Genomic DNA, 26375 nt, shown 5'->3' with positions numbered 1-26375 from the left:
TGGTTTGGCCCCTCCCCACCTCGGGGCCCTGGCGTGCATTTTGGGGTGGGGGGTTCCCATGGCGGCCTCCCTCAGCTCCCTCTCTCCCCACTAGGCCACGGCGTATGGCTCCAAGGACGGGGTCCTGACCGAGGCCATGATGGACGCCTGCGTGCAAGATGCTGTCCAGCAGCACCAGCAGATGATGCGCTGGCTGAAGGGGGAGAGGCCTGGGCCCGAGGACGAGCAACCCTCATCCTGAGTCCATGGGGAGACCACACCTCACGGAGCCTGGCCGCGGACCCCTCCCACCCCTGCCTTTGCGGCCCCGCACATTTAGGAAATACTCCCCGTAATAAAGTACCACAGGGGCCGCACCGCTGTGTCTATTGGCTGACGCGGGGCGGGGTTTGGGGTCCCCTAACGTCCCCCTCTGGTCAAAGGTGACAGAAAAGGCAGAAGCTGGGGCTTTCTGGAGGATTTAACCACAGAGTGGGGGGGCTTCACAGGAGGTGCCTGCCACGGCGGGGCCGGGTGCCTGAATGCCGCCCGGGACCGGCTGCCCGTGCCCCATCCTGAGGCCGTGCATACGCGGGTGCCCCTTCGCCTCCCTCCCCTCCGCCAGAGCTGCCTGTGGCCAGACACACGGTGGAGGAAGTGCACGCGAAACAGACACAGTGGCTTCAAATAGATGCCACCCCTGCCCCCGCTTTGCAGCTAGTCCCTGCAAACCTTGATGATGGGGCTGGGCGCGGTGGCTCACGCCTGGAATCTCAGCAAGGCCAAGGAGGGTGGATCACCACCTGAGGTCGGGAGTTCCAGACCAGCCTGGCCAACATGGTGAAACCCCATCTCTCAAAAAAAAAAAAAAAAAATTACAAAAATTAGCTGGCCGTGGTGGCAGGTGCCTGAAATCCCAGGTACTCAGGAGGCTGAGGCAGAAGAATCACTTGAGCCCGGGAAGTGGAGGTTGCACTGAGCTGAGACCATGGAATTGCACTGCAGCATGGGCAAAAAGAGTCAAACTCCCTCTAAAAAAAAAAAAAAAGGGCCAGGTGGCACATGCCGGTGGTCCCAGCTTCTTGGCTTGGAGGCTGAGGTAGGAGGATCGCCTGAGCATGGGAGGCAGAGGTTGCAGTGAGCTGAGATCGCACCATTGCACTCCAGCCTGGGTGACAGAGTGAGACCCTCTCAATAAATAAATAACCAAAACCTTGATTACAGCCATGGGGTGGGGGTGGGGGACGTCTGGCTATTGCTGGGGAAGTCATTTGGTTTTTCTCCTCCTCTCCTATTTTTTTGGTACAGACGGGGTCTCTCTTTGTTGCCCAGGCTGGTCTCCAACTCCTGGGCTCAAGCAATCCTCCTGCCTCGGCCTCCCAAACTGGTGGGGTTACAGGCGTGAGCCACCGCGCCTGCCCTGTTTTCTTTCTTTTTCTTTTTCTTTTTTTTTTTTTTGGCGATGGAGTCGTGCTCGCCCAGGGTGGAGTGCAGTGGCCTGATCTCGGCTCACTTCAACCTCCACCTCCAGGGTTCAAGCAGTTTTCCCGCCTAAGCCTCCGGAGTAGCTGGGATTACAGGCGCACGCCACCATGCCCAGGTTAATTTTTGTATTTTTGACAGGGGTTTCACCATGTTGGCCCGGCTGGTCTCAAACTCCTGTTTTCAGGTGATCTGCCCACCTCAGCCTCCCAAAGTGCTGGGATTACGGGTGTGAGCCACCGTGCCTGGCCGGTATTTTCTGGCTTTTTTTTTTTTTTTTTTTTTTTTGACAGAGTCTCACTCAGTCGCCCAGAGTGGAGTGCAGTGACGAGATCTCGGCAGCTCACTGTGTTATATGTAAATTTTCTGTGCCGCCAAAGAAGTAGAACTCGAATATAAATTTTTCTCAGCTAGATAATTTACTTCTGTAGAAGGGGACATCTCACAGATGGAGCAATGGCGAGCGCTTGGACAAGGGAGGAGAAGGGGTTCTTATTCCTGAGGCGGGTAGCCCCTACTGCTGTGTGGTTCCCCTATTGGCTAGGGTTAGAATGCACAGTCTAAACTAGTGCCCATTGGCTATTTTAAAGGGAGCAGGAGTATGGGCCACAGTGGCGGGGTGAGTGGTTTGGCGGGAAAAATGGTTATGGGACAGGTAACTAAAGGTGACTCAGGTCAAAGCAGGAGGCCGGGATTAGTTAGGACGGAGCAGGTGACCAGGGCAACAGATGTCAACTACTGACTAGAACTGGTGGAAAAGGTTGTTTACTGAAACTGCGAGGAAGTTAGACTTTAAAATGCAGGACAAAGACTGAACATACTGACATACTGATTCTTTGAAGGGAAGTTTAGAACTCATTGTATCTAACATTATTCAGGCTTAAAACAGTTTCCAATCCAGTGGGAAAAGTCACTCCATATATTCCGTGAAGTCAACCAGTTCCATCAAGGAGAGAGTCAGGGCCGCTGGGAGCGCGTGGACCGTGGGCTCCGGGGCGGCGCCTGCCCGGGCACCCCGGCCCCGTCCACGCCCCGCAAGAGGAGCTCGCTGGCCCCGCCACGCGGGAAGGGGCCGCCCCGGGGTCTTGGGCGGGAGGGCCATGCGGGCTGCGGAGACACCGAGGAGGGGAGGCGCCTCTCCTGAGCTCTTGGCGCAGCGACCCCAGGGCGCCGACTCATCGCGGAAGGGCTCGGCTTGCCCGGGCGCCGGTGCCGCCTCGGGTGAGGTTCCCGCGAGACTCTTCTCTGCGTCCTGGACTCACCGCAGGGCGCCCCGCCGCACGGATCGAGAACCTTGGGGCTCCTTGGACACCTGCCACCCGTTGTTGCCGCCAAGGCCGGAACTCCTCGGAGCCCCTAGCAACGGCGCCCACGCGGTTGCGGCGCGGGGCTGACGTTACCTCGGGTTCGCCTACGTCCCTCGGGAATTTTGCCCCGGCGTGGCTCCCGTAGCCAGATGCTTCGCCGCTCCCGCCCCGCTGGCTCCCAAAGACTGTTCGGCAGTCGCGGCGCCGTCGCTATGGCGTCACTGTCCTCGGGGCCAATCCAAGGGCTGCGCGCGTGTCCCTTACGCATTTCCGTCGCCGGGAGGAAGGGGTGTGTGTGGCGCCTGCGCAGTGGCGGTGACCACCGGCTCGGGGCGCGTGGAGGCTGTTCCCAGCTGCACGCGAGTCAGACTCGGGTGGGGGTCCCGGCGGCGGTAGCGGCGGCGGCGGTGCGAGCATGTCGTGGCTCTTCGGCATTAACAAGGGCCCCAAGGGGGAAGGCGCGGGGCCGCCGCCGCCTTTGCCGCCCGCGCAGCCCGGGGCCGAGGGCGGCGGGGACCGCGGCTTGGGAGAGCGGCCGGCGCCCAAGGACAAATGGAGCAACTTCGACCCCACCGGCCTGGAGCGCGCCGCCAAGGCGGCGCGCGAGCTGGAGCACTCGCGTGAGTGCGGCGGGGCGGGGCGGGACGGGCCGGGGAAGCGGGAGCCCTGGCCCTTGCCGCTCCTCGCCGCTGTCGGCAGCCACTTCCCGGGCGAGACTGCGCCCCCGGAGCACCCCCGGCCGGAGCCGTCTCGCGTGCCGGGAGGATCGGACTCTTTCCGTCACCCGTTTGCACCTCTGCAGCTGTCAGGAGCGGGTCAGGTGCGGAAAGCGGTGCGGAGGTGGCGCTCATAGGTTACAGGGGTCAGGGTCTGGGGCTGGCCGTGGTCTTCAGTTACCGCCGAGTGTGTGGGATCCTTCTGCGCTTGCCGCCTCCACGTGGCACAGGCCAAGGCGTGGCCAGATCGGTAGATGGGTTTGTTGGGTGGTTGCTAGCAGTTTCCACGTAACAAGGGAAGCGTATTTGAGAGTTACTTGATTCTAACGAGACTGTAGCAGATTTGCACTTCTTGTTGGAAGACGTTAGCATTTGCACGGCGAGGTCTGTGAAGCTACAGGCCAGGCCGTGCTGCTCAGCTTGAGTAAATCCCTGACCCAAGGCCCTCAGGGTGTGAGCACTCACCATGTTGTTCAGGCTGGTCTTGAATTCTGGCCTCAGGTGATTCGCGCACCTCGGCCTCCCAAAGCGCTGGGATGACAGGCGTGAGCCGCTGCTCATGGCCTTCCTCGGTAATTTTAACGATCAGGTTAGGATGGGAATCAAGGGCTGGACTTCAGGGCACCTCGGAGGACAGCGGACGTTGGTGACTGACTTTCTTGCTGCAGGCTTATTTGGAGGGTTCCTTTGTGTCCTAGTTCCTGGAGGTTTTCACCCGCTAACTTCACTTAGAGATTGAAACTTCTCCCACTTCCAGAAGCTGAATCGTAGTGATCAGCCTGCGGCCCCCTGCAGTGGTACAGGCCTGGTTGAGCAGCCTCAGGCCGCCTCCCCATAGTGCAGACCTGTGCCTCTGAGTTGCTCCAGTCCTGGCGGCCCCGGAGCTCCTGACCCGCAGTCCGCTCTGCCGGCGTTGCCAGTGCCTTGGTCTGCCCTCTCTGTGGTGGAGCGGGGCCTGGGGCAGGGTCTCCAGGTGCACCGTGGGGAGCCCTCCATCAGGCTTTTGTTTCCTGTGGATTGTGTTCCAGGTGTGGGCTCTTTCATTTTGATCCCTTCCCTCCTTCCTGGCCTCACTGCTGGCGGGTGAGAGAGGTTTCTCCAGAGTTGACCGCCCCCTCTCCCCGGGTGCCCCCTGCCCTGCCCCTCTGCCTGGTAACCCCTCTGCAAGCCCGGCCCCTCCCGACGCTCCTGGCTTCCTCCGTGCCCCTTTCCTGGCAGCGGGGTCGCCGAGATTCGGCCGGAGCCCGTTGCTTTGTCCTTGCTGCTCTCCAGGCAAACGGGCGGCTCCTCCTCACCGACTGCCTCCTCTGTCCCTTGAGGCTATAGCCCCATGCAGCTTCGTTCCCAGAGTCTGCCCTGACCCCTCCTCCGGCCTGTCCTTGGAAGTCACAGCAGCACGTTGTCCCAGAACTGTCCGTGAGCACCAGCGCTGGCCCTGCACTCCACAGAGGGGGTGCCTGGAGGAGAGCCTCGTGCCCTGTGGGTGTGAATTCACGCGCTGGGAGGCACGTCCCTGGCACAGGGTCACACCGAAGTGGTGAATGATTGTTCTCATTCTAATAACCGAGAGGCCACACGGGCACCTGACCTGCTGTTTCCCCTCTCCTCCTCCCCAGAGTCACTGGGGGTGGGAACTGTCAATGAGCCATTTTCAGGGGAGGGAGTGGCCTCAGCTTAACCCAGCCAAAGGTCCCCTTGGGAGGAAACAGGCAGAGCTCCTCACCGTGACACCCACGTTCCTGTCACTGCTCTGTGGCAGGACCCTGGGGGACTGACACACCCTCGGTCCCCTCGGGGTCAGAGTGAGAGTGGTTGAGGGCCCGGGGCCGCTTCGGCCCTTGGCTTCCCGAGCTTAGAGCTTAGCAGCCAAACCCGTTGACCTGGCACTGTCTTCCCTGAGAGGCAGGTCCCGGTCTCATCTGTGCTCTGTTCACTGGGGCCCCCGAGGTTAGCTACCAAGGCGCTTGCTGAAATCTGACGCTGATGCCCGTCAGCCCAGTTCGTGCCTAACCACAGGCCCAGGCAGACCCACCCCAACACCAAAGCGTCGCTGCCTCTGTCTAAATGCAACGAGTGCTCCCCACGGCACTTCCCCCTGCGTCAGTCACCTCCAAAAATTACACCTGAGCTGAGAACAGACGCTGGGCTCTAGTTAGTGACGTGTTTGCTGCAGTTGACTCTGAAGGCTTAAAAAAGTGAGACGGGCTGCGGGAGGAAGAGAGACGGGAACAACGCACCAACCCAGGAGCATCGGGGGTCCCTGCCTACTTTACGCGTCTTTCTGTGTTAGATTTATATGTTTATTTATTTATTTGAGATGGAGTTGCCGTCCGTCGCCCAGGCTGGAGTGCAGTGGTGCAACCTCGGTTCATCGCAACGTCCACCTCCTGGGTTCAAGCAGTTCTCCAGCCTTGGCCTCCCAAGTAGCTGAGATCACAGGCGTGCACCACTGTGCCCTGCTCTTTTTTTGTCTTTTTAGTGGAGACGGGGTTTCGCCATGTTGGCCAGGATGGAGATTTTTATTTTTTAAGTCTCTCTGTGTCTAGCTGGAGTGCAGCGGTGCGATCTGGGTTCACTGCAGCCTCTGCCTCCGGGGTTCAAGCCATCCTCCCACCTCAGCCTCAGAGTAGCTGGGATTACAGGCGTCCGCCACTGCGCCCAGCTAATTTTTGTATATTTAGTAGAGATGGGGTTTCACCACATTGGTCAGGCTGGTCTCTAACTCCTGGACTCAAGTGATCCACCCGTCTCAGCCTCTCAAAGTGCTGGGAGTACAGTAGTGAGCCACCGCGCCCAGCCAAAAGATTTTTATGGTAAAGTTTTATGATGGGAAAACTGTCATCCCAGAAAATTTTGAGACCTGATGCTGAGGCCTCAGCAGCTCAGAGAATACGTACTTCTGTCCCACGACACCCAAACATCGACCTGTGTCAGTTCCCCTCTAGGAACAAAACGTAACTGAGGATGTTGTCAGATGCTTGTCCTCGTCACCCTGAGCTTGTTGGCTGGTATCCGATTCTTATTCATTCCCTTTCTTGCCTGCATGTGATTGATAGCAGATCAATGACAACAGCCATTGGAAGCTTAGGAAAAGCGAATGTAACGTGAAAAAATAGAGGACACTTTAGCCATCGCCTGACTTTCTGTTGAATTGGGAAAGAGCCTCCTCCCGTCCACGTGGGATGGCCTTCCGGATGTGGCTCTCCAAGACCATCCCTGGGGGCGTAAAACCTCACAAATGCATCAGGCCGTGTGCTGGGGATGGGGCATCGTCACGCCAGGTCTGACTAGGAAGGAGGATGGGGAGGCAGGGCTGGGGGCTTTGAGGTCGAGGCGTGGCCGTGGATTCCAGAAAGCCCCTTGGCTGGTGTGCGTGCCTGCCCAGCGGCATCCGTGTATCCTAACACCTGCCCTCCGTGTCCCTGCGTCTGCAGGTTACGCCAAGGACGCCCTGAATCTGGCGCAGATGCAGGAGCAGACGCTGCAGTTGGAGCAACAGTCCAAGCTCAAAGTGAGTGGGGCCGGTGTGGGTGGGGAGGCCGGGGTGCACATGGGGTTCGGGCATGGAGATTGGTAGGGCTACTGCTGGTGGGTAGGGCCGGGGGGCGTGTACGTGGGCAGCAGTGGGGCCCAGGGCCGAGCTTGGGCGCCTCATTTCACAGAAGGAAACAAGGGGAGGTGAGAGACGCTGCCGCAGAACCGCCCAAGAGGGAGGGCCGGTGTTGGTGAGGGCGTCTGGTCATCCTGAGGGCCTGCGTCTTCTCATTTCATTACACTCAGCAGGATTTTTTTGTTTTATTTCGTTTTATTTATTTATTTTGAAACGGAGTCTCTGTTTCCCAGGCTGGAGTTCTGTGGTGCCATCTGGGCTCACTGCAACCTCTGCTCCTGGGTTCAAGCAATTCTCCTGCCTCAGCCTCCTGAATAGCTGGGATTACAGGCACCCGCCACCACACCTGGCTAATTTTTATATTTTTAGTAGAGTCGGGGTTTCACCACGTTGGCCAGCCTGGTCTCGAACTCCTGACTTCAAGTGATCCACCTGCCTCGGCCTCCCAAAGTGCTGGGATTACAGGCTTGTGCCACTGTGCCTGCCTTGTTTCATATTATTATTTTTTATAGACAGAGTCTTAGTCTGTCTTCCAGGCTGGTGTGCAGTGGCGTGATCTCAGCTCACCACAACCTCCACCTCCCGGGTTCACCCTCTTTCCTCAGCCTCCGAGCAGCTGGGACTACAAGAGCCCGCCACCACATCTGGCTAATTTTTGTATTTTTAGTAGAGATGGGGTTTCACCATGTTGTTCAGGCTGGTCTCGAACTACTAACCTCAGTTGATCCACCCACTTTGGCCTCCCAAAGTGCTGGGATTATAGGCGAGAGCCGTCGCACCCGGTCCACTCAGCAGGATTCCTAAAATAAGCATGAGCTCTGCCCTCAGTGCAGTCCAAAAGGGGGTGTCCGGCCTCCCTCCTGGGGGGCCTTCGCGGGCTTCTGCTGGTGCTTCTGTGCCTGTGGGTCTGGATTCCTCCAGGGCCTGATCCTGGATGCAGATGCAGCTGGAAGCCCTGAGCCTGCTGCACACACTAGTCTGGGCACGGAGTCTCTGCCGTGTCGGAGCCGTGCAGACACAGGAGCGGCTGTCAGGCAGCGCCAGCCCTGAGCAAGTGCCAGCTGGTGAGTGCTGTGCTCTGCAGGAGTATGAGGCCGCCGTGGAGCAGCTCAAGAGCGAGCAGATCCGGGCGCAGGCCGAGGAGAGGAGGAAGACCCTGAGCGAGGAGACCCGGCAGCACCAGGCCGTAAGAGCGCAAGAGGCCGCGAGGGAGGCCGCCCGGCTTGGGGGAACGGCCTGGGGCAGGACTGGGAGCTGGGTGCGGCCCTGGGGCACTCTGGAGTCAGCCATTAGAGCTGCCCTTGGAACGGCCTTGCACAAACGCCTAAGACCTGTAAGGTCCCTCACTGCTGAGCCGGACGGGAGGTCCCCGCGCCTCCCCACGTTTGTGTGAGGCTGATGGCGCGTCGGAGTCCCTGGCGCTCCGCCCAGTCGGCCCAGACTGCAGCTCCCGGTTGAGATGTGTCTTTGCCGCCCTCTTCTCCCCCAGAGGGCCCAGTATCAAGACAAGCTGGCCCGGCAGCGCTACGAGGACCAACTGAAGCAGCAGGTGAGCTCAGCCTCCCCTGCGAGGCGCCTGCATCCCTGAGAACGTAGGTGGCTTTGTGGGACCGGTCAGTGGGTCAGAGGCCACGGGGCAAGAACGCTGGGGTTGCTGACGGTGGGTGCTAGAGCAGGGGAAACTACTCGGACAGACACGCACCAGCACACGTGTACAGGCACACATGCAGACGTGTGCACACATGTACACGGAGACACAGGCACCTGCCCACACGGACACACACATTCCTCTCACACACACTCCCAGCACACACAGACAGGTGCACACACTTCTGCACACACGGGCACACACACACCCCTGCACACACGGGCCCGCACACACACACCCCCACACAGAGGCCTGCAATCACATACCCGCAAACATACCCCCACACAACACGGGCCGGCACACACCCACATGGACACTCACACCGGTAAACACACCCCCATACACACAGGTACGCACATACACCCCGCACACACAGATATGCACACACACCCCGCACACAGGTACACACCCCCCACACACACACAGGCGCACACATACCCCCCACAGGCTCACTGGCACCCGTGCACTCGGGCACACACACAGCCCCACACACACAGGCACACACCCACACACACATGGGCATGCCCCCCCATAGACGGGCACACACACACCCACACACACGGGCGCGCATACACCCCCCTATACACACGGGCACAGCCCCCCCGCACACATGGGCACGCATACAACCCCCCCACATGGGCGCACAGATCCCACACACACGGGCACACACGCCTTCCCCTGTCACAGGGACACACACACCCCCGCACATGGGCACACACCCACACACGGGCATACACACCCCCCCCACAGGCACACACAACCCCCCCACCGCCCCACACGGGCACACACACACACACCCCAACGGGTGCACAACCCACCCACACACGGGCACAGTCACCCCCTGCACTCGGGCACAGTCACTCCCCTGCACATTCGGGCACCGTCACCCCCCGCAAACGGGCACAGTCAGCCCCACACACTCGGGCACACTCACCCCCCTGCACACTCGGGCAGTCATCCCCCGCACACATGGGCACAGTCACAGGTTTTAAAGGCTTTTTTCTTTTTCTGCGGCTTTTCAGCAACTTCTCAATGAGGAGAATTTACGGAAGCAGGAGGAGTCCGTGCAGAAGCAGGAAGCCATGCGGCGAGGTAGGCTGTCTGCTCTCCTGGCTGGGGCGGAGGTGGCGGGGGCTGCTTGTGGACCCGGCGTGCACTCTGAGCCTGAGTTCTGCGGCCCGGCCCCTCATAGCTACCAGTGCAGTGGGCGAGGCCTGCTGGGGCTCCGTGGGGTGGGGCTCCCTCTCGGAAGACACCTCTGTCTGCGAGTGGACGCCAGGGTCTGTTCAGGGAGGGCAGGAGCTGCTTCACTTCATGGGAAGTACAGGGGTCTTTTTTTTTTTTTTTTTTGAGACGGAGTCTCGCTCTGTCACCCAGGCTGGAGTGCAATAGCACAATCTCAGCTCACTGCAACCTCTGCCTCCCAGGTTTAAGCAATTCTCCTGCCTCAGCCTCCCGAGTAGCTGGGATTATAGGCGCCCACCACCATGCCCAGCTAATTTTTTTGTATCTTTAGTACAGACAGGGTTTCACTATGTTGGCCAGGCTGGTCTTGAACTTCTTGATCTCATTATCCGCCTGCCTTGGCCTTCCACAGTGCTGGGATTACAGGCGTGAGCCTCTGTGTTCTGCCTAGAACATGGGTCTTTACTGTTCTGGTTTCAGTGAGGATCACAGGTATTTGGTGCCATGTGGCATTTGTTGGCGAGTGCTCCAGGCAAACGTCTGTCACCACTCTTCACCGTGGGTGGGCTTGTGGCGAGGTGTGTGCGTTTAATGTTCAGTAGCCAGGTACGTGGCACGTCACGCGTCTCTGAGTTCTGACAGCTGTGTTTCTGTGTGAGGGGGGCTTCCTTCAGAACTCCACGTTCTGGTTTTTTGCTTTAAAGAGCTCGTCCTGAGAAGTTGCCTAGGCTCTGGGTCGGATTTCTGCCCTAATCCATGGGCAGGGCTGGCCTGTGGCACTGTCCCTACCAAGGTCTGTGTGTGTCTGTGGCATGGACCTGTCCGTGGCCTTAGCCTATTGGCGGCGTGGGCCGGTCCGTGGCGTGGGCCTGTCTGTGGCCTTAGCCTTTCAGCAGCGTGGGCCTGTCCATGGCGTGGGCCGGTCCATGGCGTGGGCCGGTCCGTGGCATGGGCCTGTCCATGGCGTGGGCCGGTCCGTGGCATGGGCCTGTCCGTGGCCTTAGCCTGTTGGCGGCATGGGCCTGTCCGTGGCATGGGCCTGTCTGTGGCGTGGGTCTGTCTGTGGCATGGGCCTGTCCGTGGCCTTAGCCTGTTGGTGGCGTGGGCCTGTCCGTGGCATGGGCCTGTCTGTGGCATGGGCCGGTCCATGGCGTGGGTCTGTCCATGGCGTGGGTCTGTCCGTGGCCTTAGCCTATTGGCGGTGTGGGCCGGTCCGTGGCGTGGGCCTGTCCGTGGCCTTAGCCTGTCAGCAGCGTGGGCCTGTCCATGGCGTGGGCCGGTCCGTGGCGTGGGCCTGTCTGTGGCGTGGGCCTGTCCGTGGCCTTAGCCTGTCAGCAGCGTGGGCCTGTCCATGGCGTGGGCCGGTCCGTGGCGTGGGCCTGTCTGTGGCGTGGGCCTGTCTGTGGCGTGGGCCTGTCCGTGGCCTTAGCCTGTCAGCAGCGTGGGCCTCTCCATGGCGTGGGCCGGTCCGTGGTGTGGGCCTGTCCATGGCCTTAGCCTGTTGGCGGCATGGGCCTGTCTGTGGCATGGGTCTGTCCGTGGCGTGGGCCGGTCCGTGGCGTGGGTCTGTCCATGGCGTGGGCCGGTCTGTGGCTTGGGCCTGTCTGTGGCGTGGACCTGTCCGTGGCCTTAGCCTGTCAGCAGCGTGGGCCGATCCGTGGCGTGGGCCTGTCCGTGGCCTTAGCCTGTTGGCAGCGTGGGCCGGTCCGTGGCATGGGCCGGTCCGTGGCGTGGGCCGGTCCGTGGCGTGGGCCGGTCCGCAGTGTGGGTGGAGGTGGACGTGCTGCACTGCATGGTGCTGAGCTGCCCTGCCTCTCGGGCAGCCACCGTGGAGCGGGAGATGGAGCTGCGGCACAAGAATGAGATGCTGCGAGTGGAGGCCGAGGCCCGGGCGCGCGCCAAGGCCGAGCGGGAGAATGCAGACATCATCCGCGAGCAGATCCGCCTGAAGGCGGCCGAGCACCGTCAGACCGTCTTGGAGTCCATCAGGTGAGCACTGCCGAGGCCCGGGCCGGCCACAGACGGAGCCCCGCAGGTGTGAGTCGCTGGTCCCAGGGCGCTCTCCAGCTCTTCCAGGCCTGGCCGCCGTAGGCTGACTCCTTGGTGGGGGCACTGCCCCTCTGTCGTGGCAAGGCCGGGCCGCCATATCAGGGCCTCACCCTCAACCTGCTCTCGCTGCGTGGCACGGATCTTCATATCCTTCCTGGTCACACCACTGCTTTCCCCGCAGGACGGCTGGCACCTTGTTTGGGGAAGGATTCCGTGCCTTTGTGACAGACTGGGACAAAGTGACAGCCACGGTAAACATACTCATAAAACAGGGCTGGCAGGTGGCTGAGGGGCAGCATGTGGGGGCCTCCTGGAGCCCCAGGTCCTGTCCCTGCCGGCTCTGCACAGCCCTGTAGCTCTCCCAGCAGGGAGGAAGCCCACGTTGTACCTGCTGGCCTCGGCTTCTCCTCCCTTCTCAAGCTGGGAGAAGAAAACGCAGTTGCCAGCCTGGGCCACACAGTGAGACCCCATCTCTACAAAAAATCAAATATTAGCTGGGTGTGGTGGCGGCCCCTGTGGTCCCACTACTCAAGAGGCTGAGGTAGGAGGATCACTTAAGCCCGGGGAGGTTGCAGCTGCACTGAGCTGAGATCGCAGCACTGCACTCCATCCTGGGCGACAAAGTCCTTGTCTCAAGAAAAAAATTGTCGATAGTCGTGGCTCACACCTGTAATCCCAGCACTTTGGGAGGCAGAGGCAGAGGTGGGCGGATCACGATATCGGGATCGAGACCATCCTGGCTAACACGGTGAAACCCCGTCTCTACTAAAAAAATACAAAAAATTAGCCGGGCGCGGTGGCGGGCGCCTATAGTCCCAGATACTCAAGAGGCTGAGGCAGGAGAATCACCTGAACCCGGGAGGCAGAGCTTGCAGTGAGTCGAGATCACGCTACTGCACTCCAGCCTGGGCCACAGAGTGAGGCTTCTTCTCAAAAAAAAAAAAACAAAAAAACAAAAAACAGAAGGCAACCCTGACTCCATTTTGCAAAAACCTTCTTTATTCCTTATAAAACCCTGAGAGTTTGAAGTTCACAGATTCTTCTCTCGTTTAAAGCCTCACTCTTTTGTGCCCAGCCTCCGGCCTGCTGTGGTGGCGCCCCACATCGCACATGGCTGTGTCCTCCGTCCCCACCCCGCCCAGCACACAGTAGGTGCCCAGCACTGAGTGGGCACTTGCTCTGTCATGGTGCCGGCGCCCACTGCTGTGACTGCAGCACCTGCCGGTGGCCTGGTCAGTGTGGTGGTGAATGTTGCAGGTGGTGTTGCCACCATGTTGGTGAGACGGTGTCATGTGAGGAAATGACGGAGCTGCTTAATGCGCCGTTGACTTTTGTTTGTTTGTTTTTTTGAGACAGGGTCTTGCTCTGTGGTCAGACTGGAGTGCAATGGTGCCATCTCGGCTCACTGCAACCTCCACCTCCCCAGTTCAAGCAGTTCTCCTGCCTCAGCCTCCCGAGTGACTGAGATTACAGGCTCACGTCACCACACTCAGCTAATATAGGCTTGTGCCACCAGGCCCGGCCAATTTTTGCATTTTTAGTAGAGATGGGGTTTCACCATGTTGGCCAGGCTGGTCACGAACTTCTGACCTTAAGTGATCCCGCAATCTTGGCCTCCCAAAGTGCTGGGATTACACGGGTGAGCCACCGGACCTGGCCTAATTCATTTTTTGTTTGTTTGTTTTTTGAGACAGAGTTTTGCTCTTGTTGCATAGGCTGGAGTGTAGTGGCGCGGGTCCAGCTCACTGCAACCTTTGCCTTCCGGGTTCAAGAGATTCTCCTGCCTCAGCCTCCCAAGTAGATGGGATTACAGGCACGTGCCACCATGGCCAGCTAATTTTTTGTATTTTTAGTAGAGACGGGGTTTCTCCAGTTTGGTTAGGCTGGTCTCGAACTCTTGACCTCAGGTGATCCACCTGCCTCAGCCTCCCAAAGTGCTGGGATTACAGACCTGAGCTACTGTGCCCAGCCAGCCTAATTGATTTTTAAAACGAGTTAGAGATTTTGGGTTAGTCTTGTTTTCCAGGAATAAAGTACCATTTTTAGTGGCCAAGAATGTACCAGAGGGTGTGGCTCTGTGACATCCGGCTGGGTCTGCCCAGGGCCCCGCTCAGTGACCCAGGCTTTCTAGGATTTATGCTGCCAGTTGCAGAGAAAATGGCCCTGAGTGAGGGCGCTGTGACTGCCCCACCTGCCTCCTGTAACCGCGTGGCTGTGGGATTCGGGGCCGGGAATTCGGGTTCCTGTGGGGCCAGCACACGGCCCTGTGCTTCTCCCTCAGGTGGAGAGAGGGTGGGGGCAGCCCCGTGCATCTCCCACTCTTAAGAGGGAGGGACGGTGGGGGCCGGTGCGCCAGTGCGGTGTCTCTGCTGCAGGTGGCTGGGCTGACGCTGCTGGCTGTCGGGGTCTACTCAGCCAAGAATGCCACGCTTGTCGCTGGCCGCTTCATCGAGGCTCGGCTGGGGAAGCCGTCCCTAGTGAGGGAGACGTCCCGCATCACGGTGCTGGAGGCGCTGCGGCACCCCATCCAGGTAGCGGCGCAGGCCTGGCCCTCCCTGAGTGCAAGTGCCTGGCTGAGTCCCTTCTGCCCCACGAGCACAGCCCACGCATACACTCCTATCCCTTCCCTTTCCCCGGATAATGGGCACCCGCACGCTGCTTCACGGGTGGGTTTTCCTGTCCGGCACTGTACCTTAGGGGTCTGCATCAGTGAGACCCTTCCCCTGTCTGCCTCGGTGTCCCCTGCTCAGGGCTCTTGATGGGGCCTGGGAGCACATCGGGGTCCTTGCAAGACCCGGGACTTGGGTGTGCGGCCGTCTGTCGGGAAAGCTGCTACAGGCCACAGCATCTGGTGGCCTCCCTGGGGAGCCGCGCCGCTCATCAGCCCCCGAGGTGCCTGCTTTCCACACGGGGGTGGTGGGGTCTCCACAGGTCACTGGGTAGGTGGTTAAGAAAATAAAAGCCAATAAGGAACCGGAAAATGCCCCTAATCCCAGCAATAGCCGCCTGGTCTCCCGGCGGGGCGGGGTTCCAGCTCCGGGCCGGTCCTGGCTGTGCTTTGGGGCAGCTCCGTTTCTGCGTGTTACTGAGCTTGTGTGTGCGTTGGTGGCTGTTCCGTGGCTGTGGCAGGTGACCCAGTGGCGCTTCCCCTTCTCCTCCGGCAGGTCAGCCGGCGGCTCCTCAGTCGACCCCAGGACGCGCTGGAGGGTGTTGTGCTGAGTGTAAGTCGGTGTGCCTGGGACCGGGGAGGCGCGGGGGGGGGACCCCGGAGCTGGGCCGGGCTGTGGCCCTTGTTAGCGCTCGTGGTGGCGCCCAGGAGCTTTTGGCTCCTGAGATGCAACTGCTTGGACTGTGCCGGGGATAGATAGGCTGCCCGTGAGCTGGGAGGCTTCCCGAGGAGCGGAGTCTGCACCCGGGCATTCCCGCAGCCCCTTCCCCTGAGGCTTCCATGGGTGCACAGTATCTCCTCCAAACCCCCGTCTTCCCCGGCAGCCCAGCCTGGAAGCACGGGTGCGCGACATCGCCATAGCAACGAGGAACACCAAGAAGAACCGCAGCCTGTACAGGAACATCCTGATGTACGGGCCACCAGGCACCGGGAAGACGCTGTTTGCCAAGGTGAGAGCGCCTGGCTGAACAGGTGGTCCAGGGGCCGCTGGGGTGTCACCTGCCTGCAGGTGTCTGGGGGCCTCAGCCGCCTGGGGAATGGACCCCCCTTAGGCCTTTGACCACCCTCGTGTAGGCTCAGGGTGCTGGTGTGGGCAGCAGCGCCTCCCATCTTCCAGGCAGAGGATGTCTCCTGTCTGGCAGGCTGTGGCTTCTAGGCAGGGACGCCAGGCAGGGACGCCCGGCAGGGGCTCCACACTCCAGGTGGAGTGTGCAGGCTTTTCAGAGGCGGAGGGAACATCTGTTCTGTCTCCCCTCACTCTTCCTGTCCAGAAACTCGCCCTGCACTCAGGCATGGACTACGCCATCATGACAGGCGGGGACGTGGCCCCCATGGGGCGGGAAGGCGTGACCGCCATGCACAAGCTCTTTGACTGGGCCAATACCAGCCGGCGCGGGTGAGACGTCCCCACAGCACACACCAGGCCCTTGGCTGCGGCCCAGCAGGCTGCCTTCTGGGAAGGGGGTCCAGGTGTCTCTTGGGGACCCTGTCTTTCTGCAGCTCTGTCCTTGTGGCCACGCAGGAGGCCCAATGGAGGGTCCCTCGGAGCCTCGGAGGGAAAGTCCCCTGAGTGTGGACCCTGGTGGACACGAGGCCCCCAGCGTGTGGAGGCTGCCAGTGGGATACTCAGGGCAGAAGGGAGGTGGGTGGGTGCAGGGGGAGAGGGGTCTTCACAGCTGCAGGGGAGGCTCCTCCACAGCCGCCCTCCCTCCAACACGCCTGCAGGTGGGCGTGGGCACTGGTTGCCTTTTCTAGAACCATTTGAAAGTTAGCTGAAGACAGCATGGCACACTCCCTTCAATAGGTCCCACAGTGACCCTGCGCAGGGCACAGCCCGGGCACCCTTGTGGCCTCGGCTGTCCTCGTTGGAACCACGATCCTCATGGTTGGCACCCTCCCCTCTGGCCTTTGACCTTTCACTTTAGAAGACCTGTCCCTGGCGTGGACTCTAAGCGGCCACCAGCGCTGCACTGGGCTGGGTGGGGGTGAAGCCTGCGGGGCAGAGTCTGCTTCTGTCGGTGGATCAGCTTCTGTCGGGTCCAGGACTTAGGGCTCCTGATGGGGCAGAGCCTGACCCCGTGGGGATCTGCCTGCCTGGCCTGCTCCGGCCATGGCCGGACGCTGCTGTGGGCTGCTCCTGGCGTCACTCTCACCCAGCTTGGCCTCCCTCTCGTCCACAGCCTCCTGCTCTTCGTGGATGAAGCAGATGCCTTCCTTCGGAAGCGAGCCACCGTGAGTGTCACTAAGCCTCTGGCCACAATGGGGCGAGCCACCGTGAGTGTCACTAAGCCTCTGACCACAATGGGGCGAGCCACCGTGAGTGTCACTAAGCCTCTGGCCACAATGGGGCGAGCCACCGTGAGTGTCACTAAGCCTCTGTCTGGCCACAATGGGGCGAGCACCGTGAGTGTCACTAAGCCTCTGGCCACAATGGGGCGAGCCACCGTGAGTGTCACTAAGCCTCTGGCCACAATGGGGCGAGCCACCGTGAGTGTCACTAAGCCTCTGGCCACAGTGGGGTGGTGGGGTGGGCACAACTGTCTGCCTGGGCCAGGCTGCAGCCCTCTGTTCAGTTTCTTTTTCTCTGTAAGCTTTGTGTGAAAAACAGCTTTTTTTTTTTTTTTTTTTTTTGAGACGAAGTCTCACTCTATCACCCGGGCTGGGGTGCAATGGCACCATCTCGGCTCACTGCAAGCTCCACCTCCCAGGTTCACGCCATTCTCCCGCCTCAGCCTCCCAAGTAGCTGGGACTACAGGCTCCCGCCACCACGCCTGGCTAATTTTTTGTGTTTTTAGCAGAGACGGGGTTTCACCGTGTTAGCCAGGATGGTCTCGATCTCCTGACCTCGTGATCCGCCCGCCTCGGCCTCCCAAAGTGCTGGGATTACAGGCGTGAGCCACCACGCCCAGCCTTTTAATTATCATTCTAAGACAGGGTCTCTGTGGCCCAGGCTGGAGTGCAGGGGCGATCACAGCTCACTGTTGCCTCGACCTCTGGAGCTCAAGCAATCCTCCTGTCTCAGCCGCCTGAGTAGCTGGGACTGCAGGGGCACAGTGCAATACCTGTCTAATTTTTTTGTAATTTTAGTAGAGATGGAGTTTCCTCACGTTGCCCAGACTGGGCTCAAACTTCTGAGCTAAAGAGATTTGCCTGCCTTGATGTTCTGAAGTGCTGGGATTACAGATGTCAGCCCCTGTGCCCGGTCAGGCTTTCTTTTCTTTTTCTTTATTTTCTTTTTAAGGCAGAATTTTACTCTGTTGCCCATGCTGGAGTGCAGCGGTGCAATTTCAGCTCACTGCAACCTCTGCCTCCCAGGTTTCAGTGATTCTCGTGCCTCAGCCTCCCACGTAGCTGGGACCACAGGTGTGCCACCACGCCTGGCTAATTTTTGTATTTTTAGTAGAGACGGGGTCTCACCATGTTGGCCAGGATGGTCTCAAACTCCCACCCTCGTGTGATCTGCCCGCCTCAGCCTCCCAAAATCCAGGTTACATTCGTGAGCCACCGCCCCTGGCCCTGGTCAGGCTTTTGAGTCTAGATCCATGAAAGTGTTGCCATGTCCCTGCTCCCTGCAGGAGGGAGGCCTGTGGGACTTTCTGCTGTGGCTGTTTACAAGGCTTTGCTCCTGGTGCCTAAGGCTGGAAACTTCTCTCTGCAGGAGAAGATAAGCGAGGACCTCAGAGCCACACTGAACGCCTTCCTGTACCGCACGGGCCAGCACAGCAACAAGTGAGGGAGCCCCTCGGGTCCTGGGCCCCCGGGCAGGGCTGTGCAGCCGTCGCCCTTGGTTCCCACTGAGGGTCCCTGGCTCACAGTGCTGGGCAGCTGCCGTGGCCTCAACATGCTCACCTCGGATGTCCCCTGGGAACAGCCCAGCTCGGGACAGCACGGGGTGTCACTGAGGAACATGCGGGGGCCTCCCGGGCAGAGCTGGGGTCAGTCCTGTCCTCACGGCCCTGTGCGCCGCTGCCCCAGGTTGCAGGTCCCTCTGCCCCTAGGTTTCTGCGGTCCTGTGCCTGCAAGGGAGGTGGTCTCATCGTGTGAGGCTCTGCTGGGTCTCCCTTGGAGGGTGTGTGTGCCCTGGGGTGGGAGATGGAGACACGTTTGCTCCCACGGGAAGCTGGACACGAGCAGGTCCTGTGTGTCGGGGTGGAACCTGGGACCTTGGTCCCCCGCCCGGATGCTGGCCAGGGGTGCACCCTCCAGGTTTGGGGCCCACCCGACTTTGTGTGGCCTCTGTGGGCTGCCGCCCAGATGTCCCCCATAGGGTGACCGCCCCATGGCCAGGCTCCCTAGTCCCTCCCAAGTCCCCTAATTTTGAGCTTTCTTGGTCTCCTGGGCCCCTCCAGCCCCAGTCACGTGTCACACGGAGGATCAAGTCCTGCTGGTCGGCCGTGGCTGACTCCTCAGGCACGTTGGGCTCCCGGGTCAGCTGCTGCCGGTAGACGCTCCCTGGAGCCTTGACTCAGGTCCTTCCCAGAGAGGCAAGGCTGGGGCCCTGCTGAGCCTCTGCTGAACCCGGGCCCCCGAGGTCCTGCTCCTGGCACGTGTGGGCGACTTCTCGACATGGACTCTGGGTCCCGAATCCCTGCTCCCAGCACAGCGGGGGTCAGGCAGCAGGAGAGAGTGGTGTTCCCGGCACTGCCTATCAGGCTGGGCGAGGATCAGCGGGAAAGCACTATATGGAGGGAGAACAGGCCCAGGAAGCCAGGCCGGGGGACAGCTGGGTGCAGTGGGGCAGGTGGCCGACCATGGCTGTGCCCGTGTCCTCGTGTTTCCCGCCACTTTAGGTTCTCCCTGTGGGGGCTGAGGAGGCCCCGTTCCCCTTGGTGCAGCTCGGCCGGCAGCCCCAGCATCCTCATCCTCATCCCCGCCCCGCAGGTTCATGCTGGTCCTGGCCAGCAACCAACCAGAGCAGTTCGACTGGGCCATCAATGACCGCATCAATGAGATGGTCAACTTCGACCTGCCAGGGCAGGAGGAGCGGGAGCGCCTGGTGAGAATGTATTTTGACGAGTATGTTCTTAAGCCTGCCACAGAAGGAAAGCAGTAAGTGTCCCGCCCCACCAGCCCACACCAGCCCCCGTCCCGGGGCCCTCGCTCAGGGTCCACCCCGACCCACAGTCCACCATCACTTACTCACAAACCTTTAACATTCCTTTTTTTTTTTTTTTTTGAGACAAAGTCTCATTCTTGTCGCCCAGGCTGGAGTGCAGTGACGCGATCTCAGCTGACTGCAACCTCTGCCTCCCGGGTTCAAACAACCCTCTTGCCTCAGCCTCCTGAGTAGCTGAGATTACAGGCGCCCACCACCATGCCTGGCTAATTTTTTTTAAATTTTTAGTAGCAATGGGGTTTTACCATGTTGGCCAGGCTGGTCTCAAACTCCTGACCTCAAGTGATTCACCCTCCTCAGCCTCCCAAAGTGCAGGGATTACAGATGTGAGCCACCGCGCCCGGCGTCTTTTCCATTCCTCTTCACCACGAGGAGGGCTGTGAGGAAATCCTGTGCTCCGCCACCCCCAGGCCCCGGCTGTGAGGGGAGGTGACGCGGAGTGTTGCTCTGAGACCCCCGTGTCGGGATTCGAAGGAGTCTCTCCTCATGAGACCCCCGTGTCGGGACTGGAGGGAGAGGCTCCTCATGAGACCCCCTCGTAGGGACTGGAGGGAGAGGCTCCTCATGAGACCCCCTTGTCGGGACTGGAGGGAGAGGCTCCTCATGAGACCCCCTTGTCGGGACTGGAGGGAGAGGCTCCTCATGAGACCCCCATGTAGGGACTGGAGGGAGAGGCTCCTCATGAGACCCCCTTGTCGGGACTGGAGGGAGAGGCTCCTCATGAGACCCCCGTGTCAGGACTGGAGGGAGAGGTTCCTCATGGTCCACTGCTGGCTTCTGGCCTGGCCTCCCTGCAGCTGCCACACCCGGCCCTGGAGCCTCGTGGTGTGGGGCACGGCTCTTGCTGCTCACGTGCCTTGAGGCTGTCAGGCTCCCTGTTGCTGGCGGTGGGTGCAGCAGGCACGGTGGGCAGAGCCCTCCAGGTGATGAGGGGCCCTGGCACCACACACCGGCTGCCTCGGGAACACTCCAGATGAGCAGAGGCTGCTCCACTTCTTGGCGTCCCCCGGGCCCTGGTTTCTGAGTCCTTATGTGCACCTGACCCAAATCCCTGCTGTCGCCAGTGATGACAAAAGAGCTTGGTTGCCGCTGCCGCCTGCTCCATGCCAGCCCAGCTTTCCGGGCCTCAGTTTCCCTATGCCCTCCCCTTCCCTGGGCTCCCCCACCCCCATGGCTGCTCGTAGCCCTGGCACCATGACTTGGCTTCTGTGGCCTCCAGGCAGACGCTTTTGCTAGAAGTCGGGGCTCCACCACTGCCAGCATAAAGGCCACCTGCTCTGTGGGTGCTGAGTGAGCAGCTGTGGGCAGGGCTGGTGTGAGGAGTGGTTGGGGCCATCTCCAGGCCCTGCAGCCACTCCCTGCTCAGTCCGGGCCTGGCCTGCAGCAGGGAGGATGTGGAGCTGGGCTGTCAGAAGTAGAGAGCCCCTCCAAAGAGGATGTTTGGCGTGGGTGTCGGCCGGCTGCCTGTCTTCCGGCCTCCACCTCGTGTTGTGGGAGCTGCTGCCTTGGCCGGCCCACTTGGGAACTCCTTCCCCAGGCGCCTGAAGCTGGCCCAGTTTGACTACGGGAGGAAGTGCTCAGAGGTCGCTCGGCTGACGGAGGGCATGTCGGGCCGGGAGATCGCTCAGCTCGCCGTGTCCTGGCAGGTGAGTCAGGCTCCGGCGCATCCACCCAGACGGGACCCCAGCTGCTGTGGAGACGCTTAGTTGCGCCAGGCCTGTCCCAGCACCTGTGTCACGCGGGAGCTTCTGTTGAGGGCTTTTCAGTGCACAGAGGTGACACAGGGCCCCCTGCCCCAGTCGGGCCACTCCACGAGGCATCGCGCACCTGCTCGTGCCCTCAGGAGGGTGGAGCCATGTTGGTGGCTGACAGTCACCCGGGGCTCTCTGGAGGCCAGTCTGGCATCGCCGTAGCCCGAGCTCTGCCAGGTGGGGCTGGAGGCTTCTGACTCTCACCTTGGCCAATAGGCACCTCCCTGTGTAAATGGTCGTTAGGACAGGCCCCATGTGAGTTGGGGGTTCGGGGTGGAGGGACGTTGTGTTTTCTGGACCAAGTCTGTGGGCTTGGTCCTGCTTGACACATGGGTGGGAGTGGCCTCTGGTTGTCCCACAGCCAGTTCTTCGGGGACACCCCTCCTGCAGCTCCGTGGCTGCTCCAGGGCTGAGGAGCCGGGACTCACAGGAGTGTGGGCGTGGCCATCCAGAAAGCTTTGGTCTTTGGGGGTTGCTGGAAAAGCAAAACCAGGTCGGTGGGGCAGAAGGCACCCTGGCCACGCACAGGCATCACCACCTCTGGGGTCCTCAGAGTCTGTGTGACAACCTGGTTCCTCAGTCTAGCAGTGCTTTTGAATGAATGTGTGACAGCTTAATGAAGTAGCCGAGTACCTTGATTTGAATGTTGGAGCCGGGGTTCACAGGGGGCTGTATTAGTCAGTACAGGCTGGGTTATGCCACTGTGACAAAGAGCCCCAGATCTCAAACCCCGTCCTTATGGGTCAGCTGAGGTCTCTGTTCCAGGCCATCCCCACTTGGAACCAGGTCTGTTTCCACAACTAAGAAAGCAGAGGCCGGGTATGGTGGTGGCTGACGCTTGTATTCCCAGCATTTGGGGAGGCCAAGTCAGTCAGATTATTTGAAGCCAGGGGTTCAGGACCAGCCTGGAAAGCAAGGCAAGACCCCATCTCTACAAAAAATGAAAAAATTAGCTGGACCTGGTGGCACATGCCTGTAATGCCAGCTGCTTGGGAGGCTGAGGTGGGAGAATCACTTGAGTCCAGGAGGTGGAGGCTGCAGTGAGCTGTGATTGTGCCACTGCACTCCAGCCTGGATTACAGAGCAAGACCCTGTCTTAAAAACTAAGAATAATTTGGAACAAGTGCAGTGGCTCACTCCTGTAATCCCAGCACGTTGGGAGGCTGAAGTGAGAGTATCATACACCTGAGGTCAGGAGTTTGAGAGCAGCCTGGCCAACAAGGCCAATCTCACCTCTACTAAAAATACAAAAATTACCCCGGCACATTTGTGGTGTATGCCTGTAGTCCCAGCTACTCAGGAGGCTGAGCCAGGAGAATCTCTTGAATCCAGGAGGCGGAGGATGCGGTGAGCTGAGATGGTGCCACTGCCCTCCAGTCTGAGCAATAGCGTGAGACTCCATCTTAAAAAAATAGTAATAGGCCAGGTGCGGTGGCTCACACCTGTAATCCTAGCACTTTGGGAGGCCAAGGCGGGCAGATCACGAGGTCAAGAGATGGAGACCATCTGGCCAAATGGTGAAACCCCATCTCTATTAAAAATACAAAAATTAGCTGGGTGTGGTGGCGCATGCCTGTAATCCCAGCTACTTGGGAGAATGAGGCAGGAGAATCACTTGAACCTGGGAGGCGGAGGTTGCAAAGAGCCGAGATCGCACCACTGCACTCCAGCCTGGCAACACAGTGAGACTCCATCTCAAAAAACGAAAACTAAAACTAAAAATAATAATAACTGGGGCTGGACGGGCACGGTGGCTCATGCCTGTAATCCCAGCACTTTGGGAGGCCGAGATGGGCGGATCATGAAGTCAGGAAATCAAGACCATCCTGGCTAACACGGTGGAACCCCGTCTCTAATAAAAAATACAAAAAAAAAAAAAATTAGCCAGATGTGGTGGCAGGTGCCTGTAGTCCCAGCTACTTGGGAGGCTGAGGCAGGAGAATGGCATGAACCCAGGAGGCAGAGCTTGCAGTGAGCCGAGATCGCACCACTGCACTCCAGCCTGGGCGACAGAGCGAGACTCTGTCTCAAAAATAAAAAAATAAAAAATAAAATAATAATTTGGGCTGGGCACGGTGGCTCACACCTGTAACCACAGCACTTTGGGAGGCTGAGGCGGTGGATCTCCTTGAGTTCAGGTGATCTGCCCCCTTTGTCCTCCCAAAGTGCTGGGATTACAGGTGTGAGCCACCACGCACGGTGTCTTGAATTCTTTTCTCATAAAAGGGTTTTGAATTTGGTCGAATGCTTTTCCTGCATCAGATGAGAGGGTCATGTGGTTTCCTTCCTCCACTCGGCTAATATTGATTGATTTTTGTATGTTGAACATTTTTTATGTGGAACATTGATTGATTTTCGTACGTTGAACTATCCTTGCATTCCAGGAATAAATCCTGCTTGGTCAGGGTGTATAATTTTTTTATTATACTCCTGAATTCGTTTTGCTGGCATTTTGTTGAGGACTTTTCCAACGATGCTCATCAGGGATATTGGCATGTCATTTTTCTTGTGGTGTCTTTGTCTGGCCTCTTAGGATGAGTGAGGAAATGTTCTTCAATTTGTCCAAGAGTTTGAGGAGTGATACTGATTCTTCTTAATGTTTTGTGAATTCACATGTGAAGACATCAGGTCCAGGTCTTGTCTTTCAACTTTTATAGTTTGAAGATTTTAGGTTCCCAGAAAAGTTGCAAGAGTAGCACAGAGACTTCCTGGGCCTGGGACCTTGCCACGTGGTGAACATCATGTGTCACTGTTGGACCCACCCGTGACTGGGTTTTGCCCCAGAATCCCACCCAGGAGGCCACGTGACATTTAGCTGTCACTTCTGGTGGGCTCCTGCCAGGTCCCGTGCTTCCTGGAGGGGTGGCCCCGTGAGCATCTGTGTAGCCCCTTTCCTCTGCTGGGCCCTGGGTGAGGTGCAGCCACTCGGGTAGACCCTGAGGGTCCCTGCACCTGTTTGCCCTCTCTTGGGTGGGCTCAAGACCAAAAATGATGTTGAGCACTCCTGGGCCCCTGAGCCACAGTGGCGGTACGGCTCCGGTCAGTGTCTCCTGCGCTCCCGGGCCCCTGACCCACAGTGGCGGTCCGGCTCCGGTCAGTGTCTCCCCACACAGTGGCTCTTGGCGAGGGATGGGTGCTGGCAGAGGGGACGGGCACTACGTGGTCATCACCATGGCAGGTTCCGTCGTGGCGACGGTGTTGTGGGAGGATGGTGTGCTGCCGCCCCTGCACCCCGTGAGATGAATCCTGCCTCTGGGAGGTACAGCTGGGACGGGGCGAGGGTCCCACTCAGCTGTCCGGGAAGGGTCCCCTGCCCTGTGCTTCCTCCAGGTGTCCTGGTGTGCTCCTGAGCATGGTGCCCAGTGGGGGTCCCCACACCCTGACCCTGACCCACGGGTGACTCCCCTTGGGGACTCCACACCCTTCGCTGGCATTGGGATGGAGAGTGACCCGTTCATGGCAGAAGGGCTGGACCTGAGGCTGCCTGAAGCCACACCAAGGGCCACAGCCCCAGCAGCTCCAGCCTCCCCATGCTAGATGCCAAGCCCTGTGCCCAGGAGTACAGGGAGGTGGGGGCAGAGGTGGCCTTGGTGCCACCACTCATGTGCCTCAAGGTGGGCAGTGGCTGCCTCTGCCTTGGAGGCCTGTGAGGGTCAGGGTCTGAGGGTCTGAGGTGCACTATGACCCGGGGGCACTGCTTGGCCACGGCTGAGACTCGCAGAGGGTCTGCAGTTCCCACCTGCCTCTCGGAAGCTGCCCTGGGTCGGCCGTCAGTGGGGCTCCGCCTTGGGCTTTCTATTATTAGAAAGTCATTGAGCAACAGCAGTGCTGAGGACGCAGGCAGGGCTGTGGGCACTGCAGGGGCTGCCCCCGGTGTCCACACACGTGCTGGGCTCTGCCGAGGTGCGGGAAGCCTGTGTTTCACGCTCAGGCCATCCTGGAGCCCCTGGTTTGGCCCCTCCCCACCTCGGGGCCCTGGCGTGCATTTGGGGTGGGGGGTTCCCATGGCGGCCTCCCTCAGCTCCCTCTCTCCCCACTAGGCCACGGCGTATGCCTCCGAGGACGGGGTCCTGACCGAGGCCATGATGGACACCCGCGTGCAAGATGCTGTCCAGCAGCACCAGCAGAAGATGTGCTGGCTGAAGGCGGAAGGGCCTGGGCGTGGGGACGAGCCCTTCCCATCCTGAGTCCAAGGCGAGACCCGCACCTCATGGAGCCTGGCCGCGGACTCCTCCTACCCCTGCCTTGCCGGCCCCTGCACATTGAGGATATGCTCCTGGGTGGGGACTGGGCTGTGCCCAGGGCCTCTGTGCACCAGGATGTCTTGTGGTGGGGGTCAGCCGTTCTGCCCCTCAGGACACCCCGTTGTAGGCACTGACTAGGGAGGGGCAGGCCTCCTTCCTGCCCCTCGAGACACTCTTGGGAGATGCATTTTCCGTCTGGCTCACAGGGGGAGGGTGAGGCTTTGCACCCCAGCCCCTCCACAGGCCACTGGGAGGGTGGATGCTGGCTGAGCCCCCGGGGCAGCAGGAGCCAGGCAGGTGATGTCTTTGTTCTCGGCTCCCATAGCAGAGCCAGGTGAGGGGGCGCCTGCTAGGACCAGACCCAGGTGGGGCAGCCTGAACCCTGCTTCCCCCTGTGGCCGGCATGCCCCGACCTTTCACACACTGGTGACCCTGAGAAACCCCAGGCTGTGGCCGGGAGGAGGGAAAAGGGAACCTGGCGGGGGTGTCTGAGGCCACACTGTCAGTTGGCCGGTCCAAGCCTGTGGCTGGAGCTGGGGTCTGTTTACCTAATAAAGTCCCACAGGTGCCTCATTGCCCTGTCTGTCTCTTGGCTGGCACGGGGTGGGGTTTTGGGGGC

General features: G+C 59.9%; 2 protein-coding genes across 4 annotated transcripts in view; both read left to right on the top strand.

The window, feature by feature from the left end:
- LOC100967961 (ATPase family AAA domain-containing protein 3B) overlaps positions 1–414 on the top strand; it is a 41214-nt gene extending 40800 nt beyond the window's left edge. Inside the window, exon 16 of the mRNA XM_034953126.3 lies at positions 95–414. Coding sequence (XP_034809017.3) covers positions 95–241 — 147 coding nt within the window. The 3' untranslated portion in view covers positions 242–414. The remainder of the gene's footprint in view (positions 1–94) is intronic.
- A 2640-nt stretch (positions 415–3054) lies between these two features.
- LOC117979148 (ATPase family AAA domain-containing protein 3A) lies at positions 3055–26329 on the top strand. Of its 3 annotated transcripts, none has more exons than XR_004669826.3 (16): positions 3055–3388; positions 6919–6995; positions 8179–8280; positions 8584–8643; positions 9765–9834; positions 11751–11916; positions 12158–12227; positions 14352–14507; positions 15141–15197; positions 15469–15594; positions 15916–16040; positions 16825–16918; positions 18304–18374; positions 19527–19641; positions 21299–21407; positions 25553–25571. XR_004669826.3 is itself a non-coding variant. In XM_034953149.3 (16 exons), the coding sequence occupies exons 1-16, from the start codon at positions 3184–3186 to the stop codon at positions 25697–25699; spliced, it is 1803 nt and encodes a 600-aa protein (XP_034809040.3). In that variant the 5' UTR covers positions 3060–3183; the 3' UTR covers positions 25700–26329. The 3 variants fall into 3 exon arrangements, 2 of the variants coding, with proteins under 2 accessions (XP_034809040.3, XP_034809046.3); XM_034953149.3 differs by having other exon boundaries at positions 3060–3388; positions 19527–19694; positions 25553–26329; XM_034953155.3 differs by having other exon boundaries at positions 3062–3388; positions 16825–16876; positions 19527–19694; positions 25553–26329.
- The last annotated feature ends 46 nt before the right edge of the window (positions 26330–26375 follow it).

This window comes from Pan paniscus, chromosome 1 (genome assembly GCF_029289425.2).
Source record: "Pan paniscus chromosome 1, NHGRI_mPanPan1-v2.0_pri, whole genome shotgun sequence".
NCBI classification, from domain to species: Eukaryota; Metazoa; Chordata; class Mammalia; order Primates; family Hominidae; genus Pan; species Pan paniscus.
Note: the sequence above shows the minus strand (reverse complement) of the source record. Positions and strands in the feature narration are given on the sequence as shown.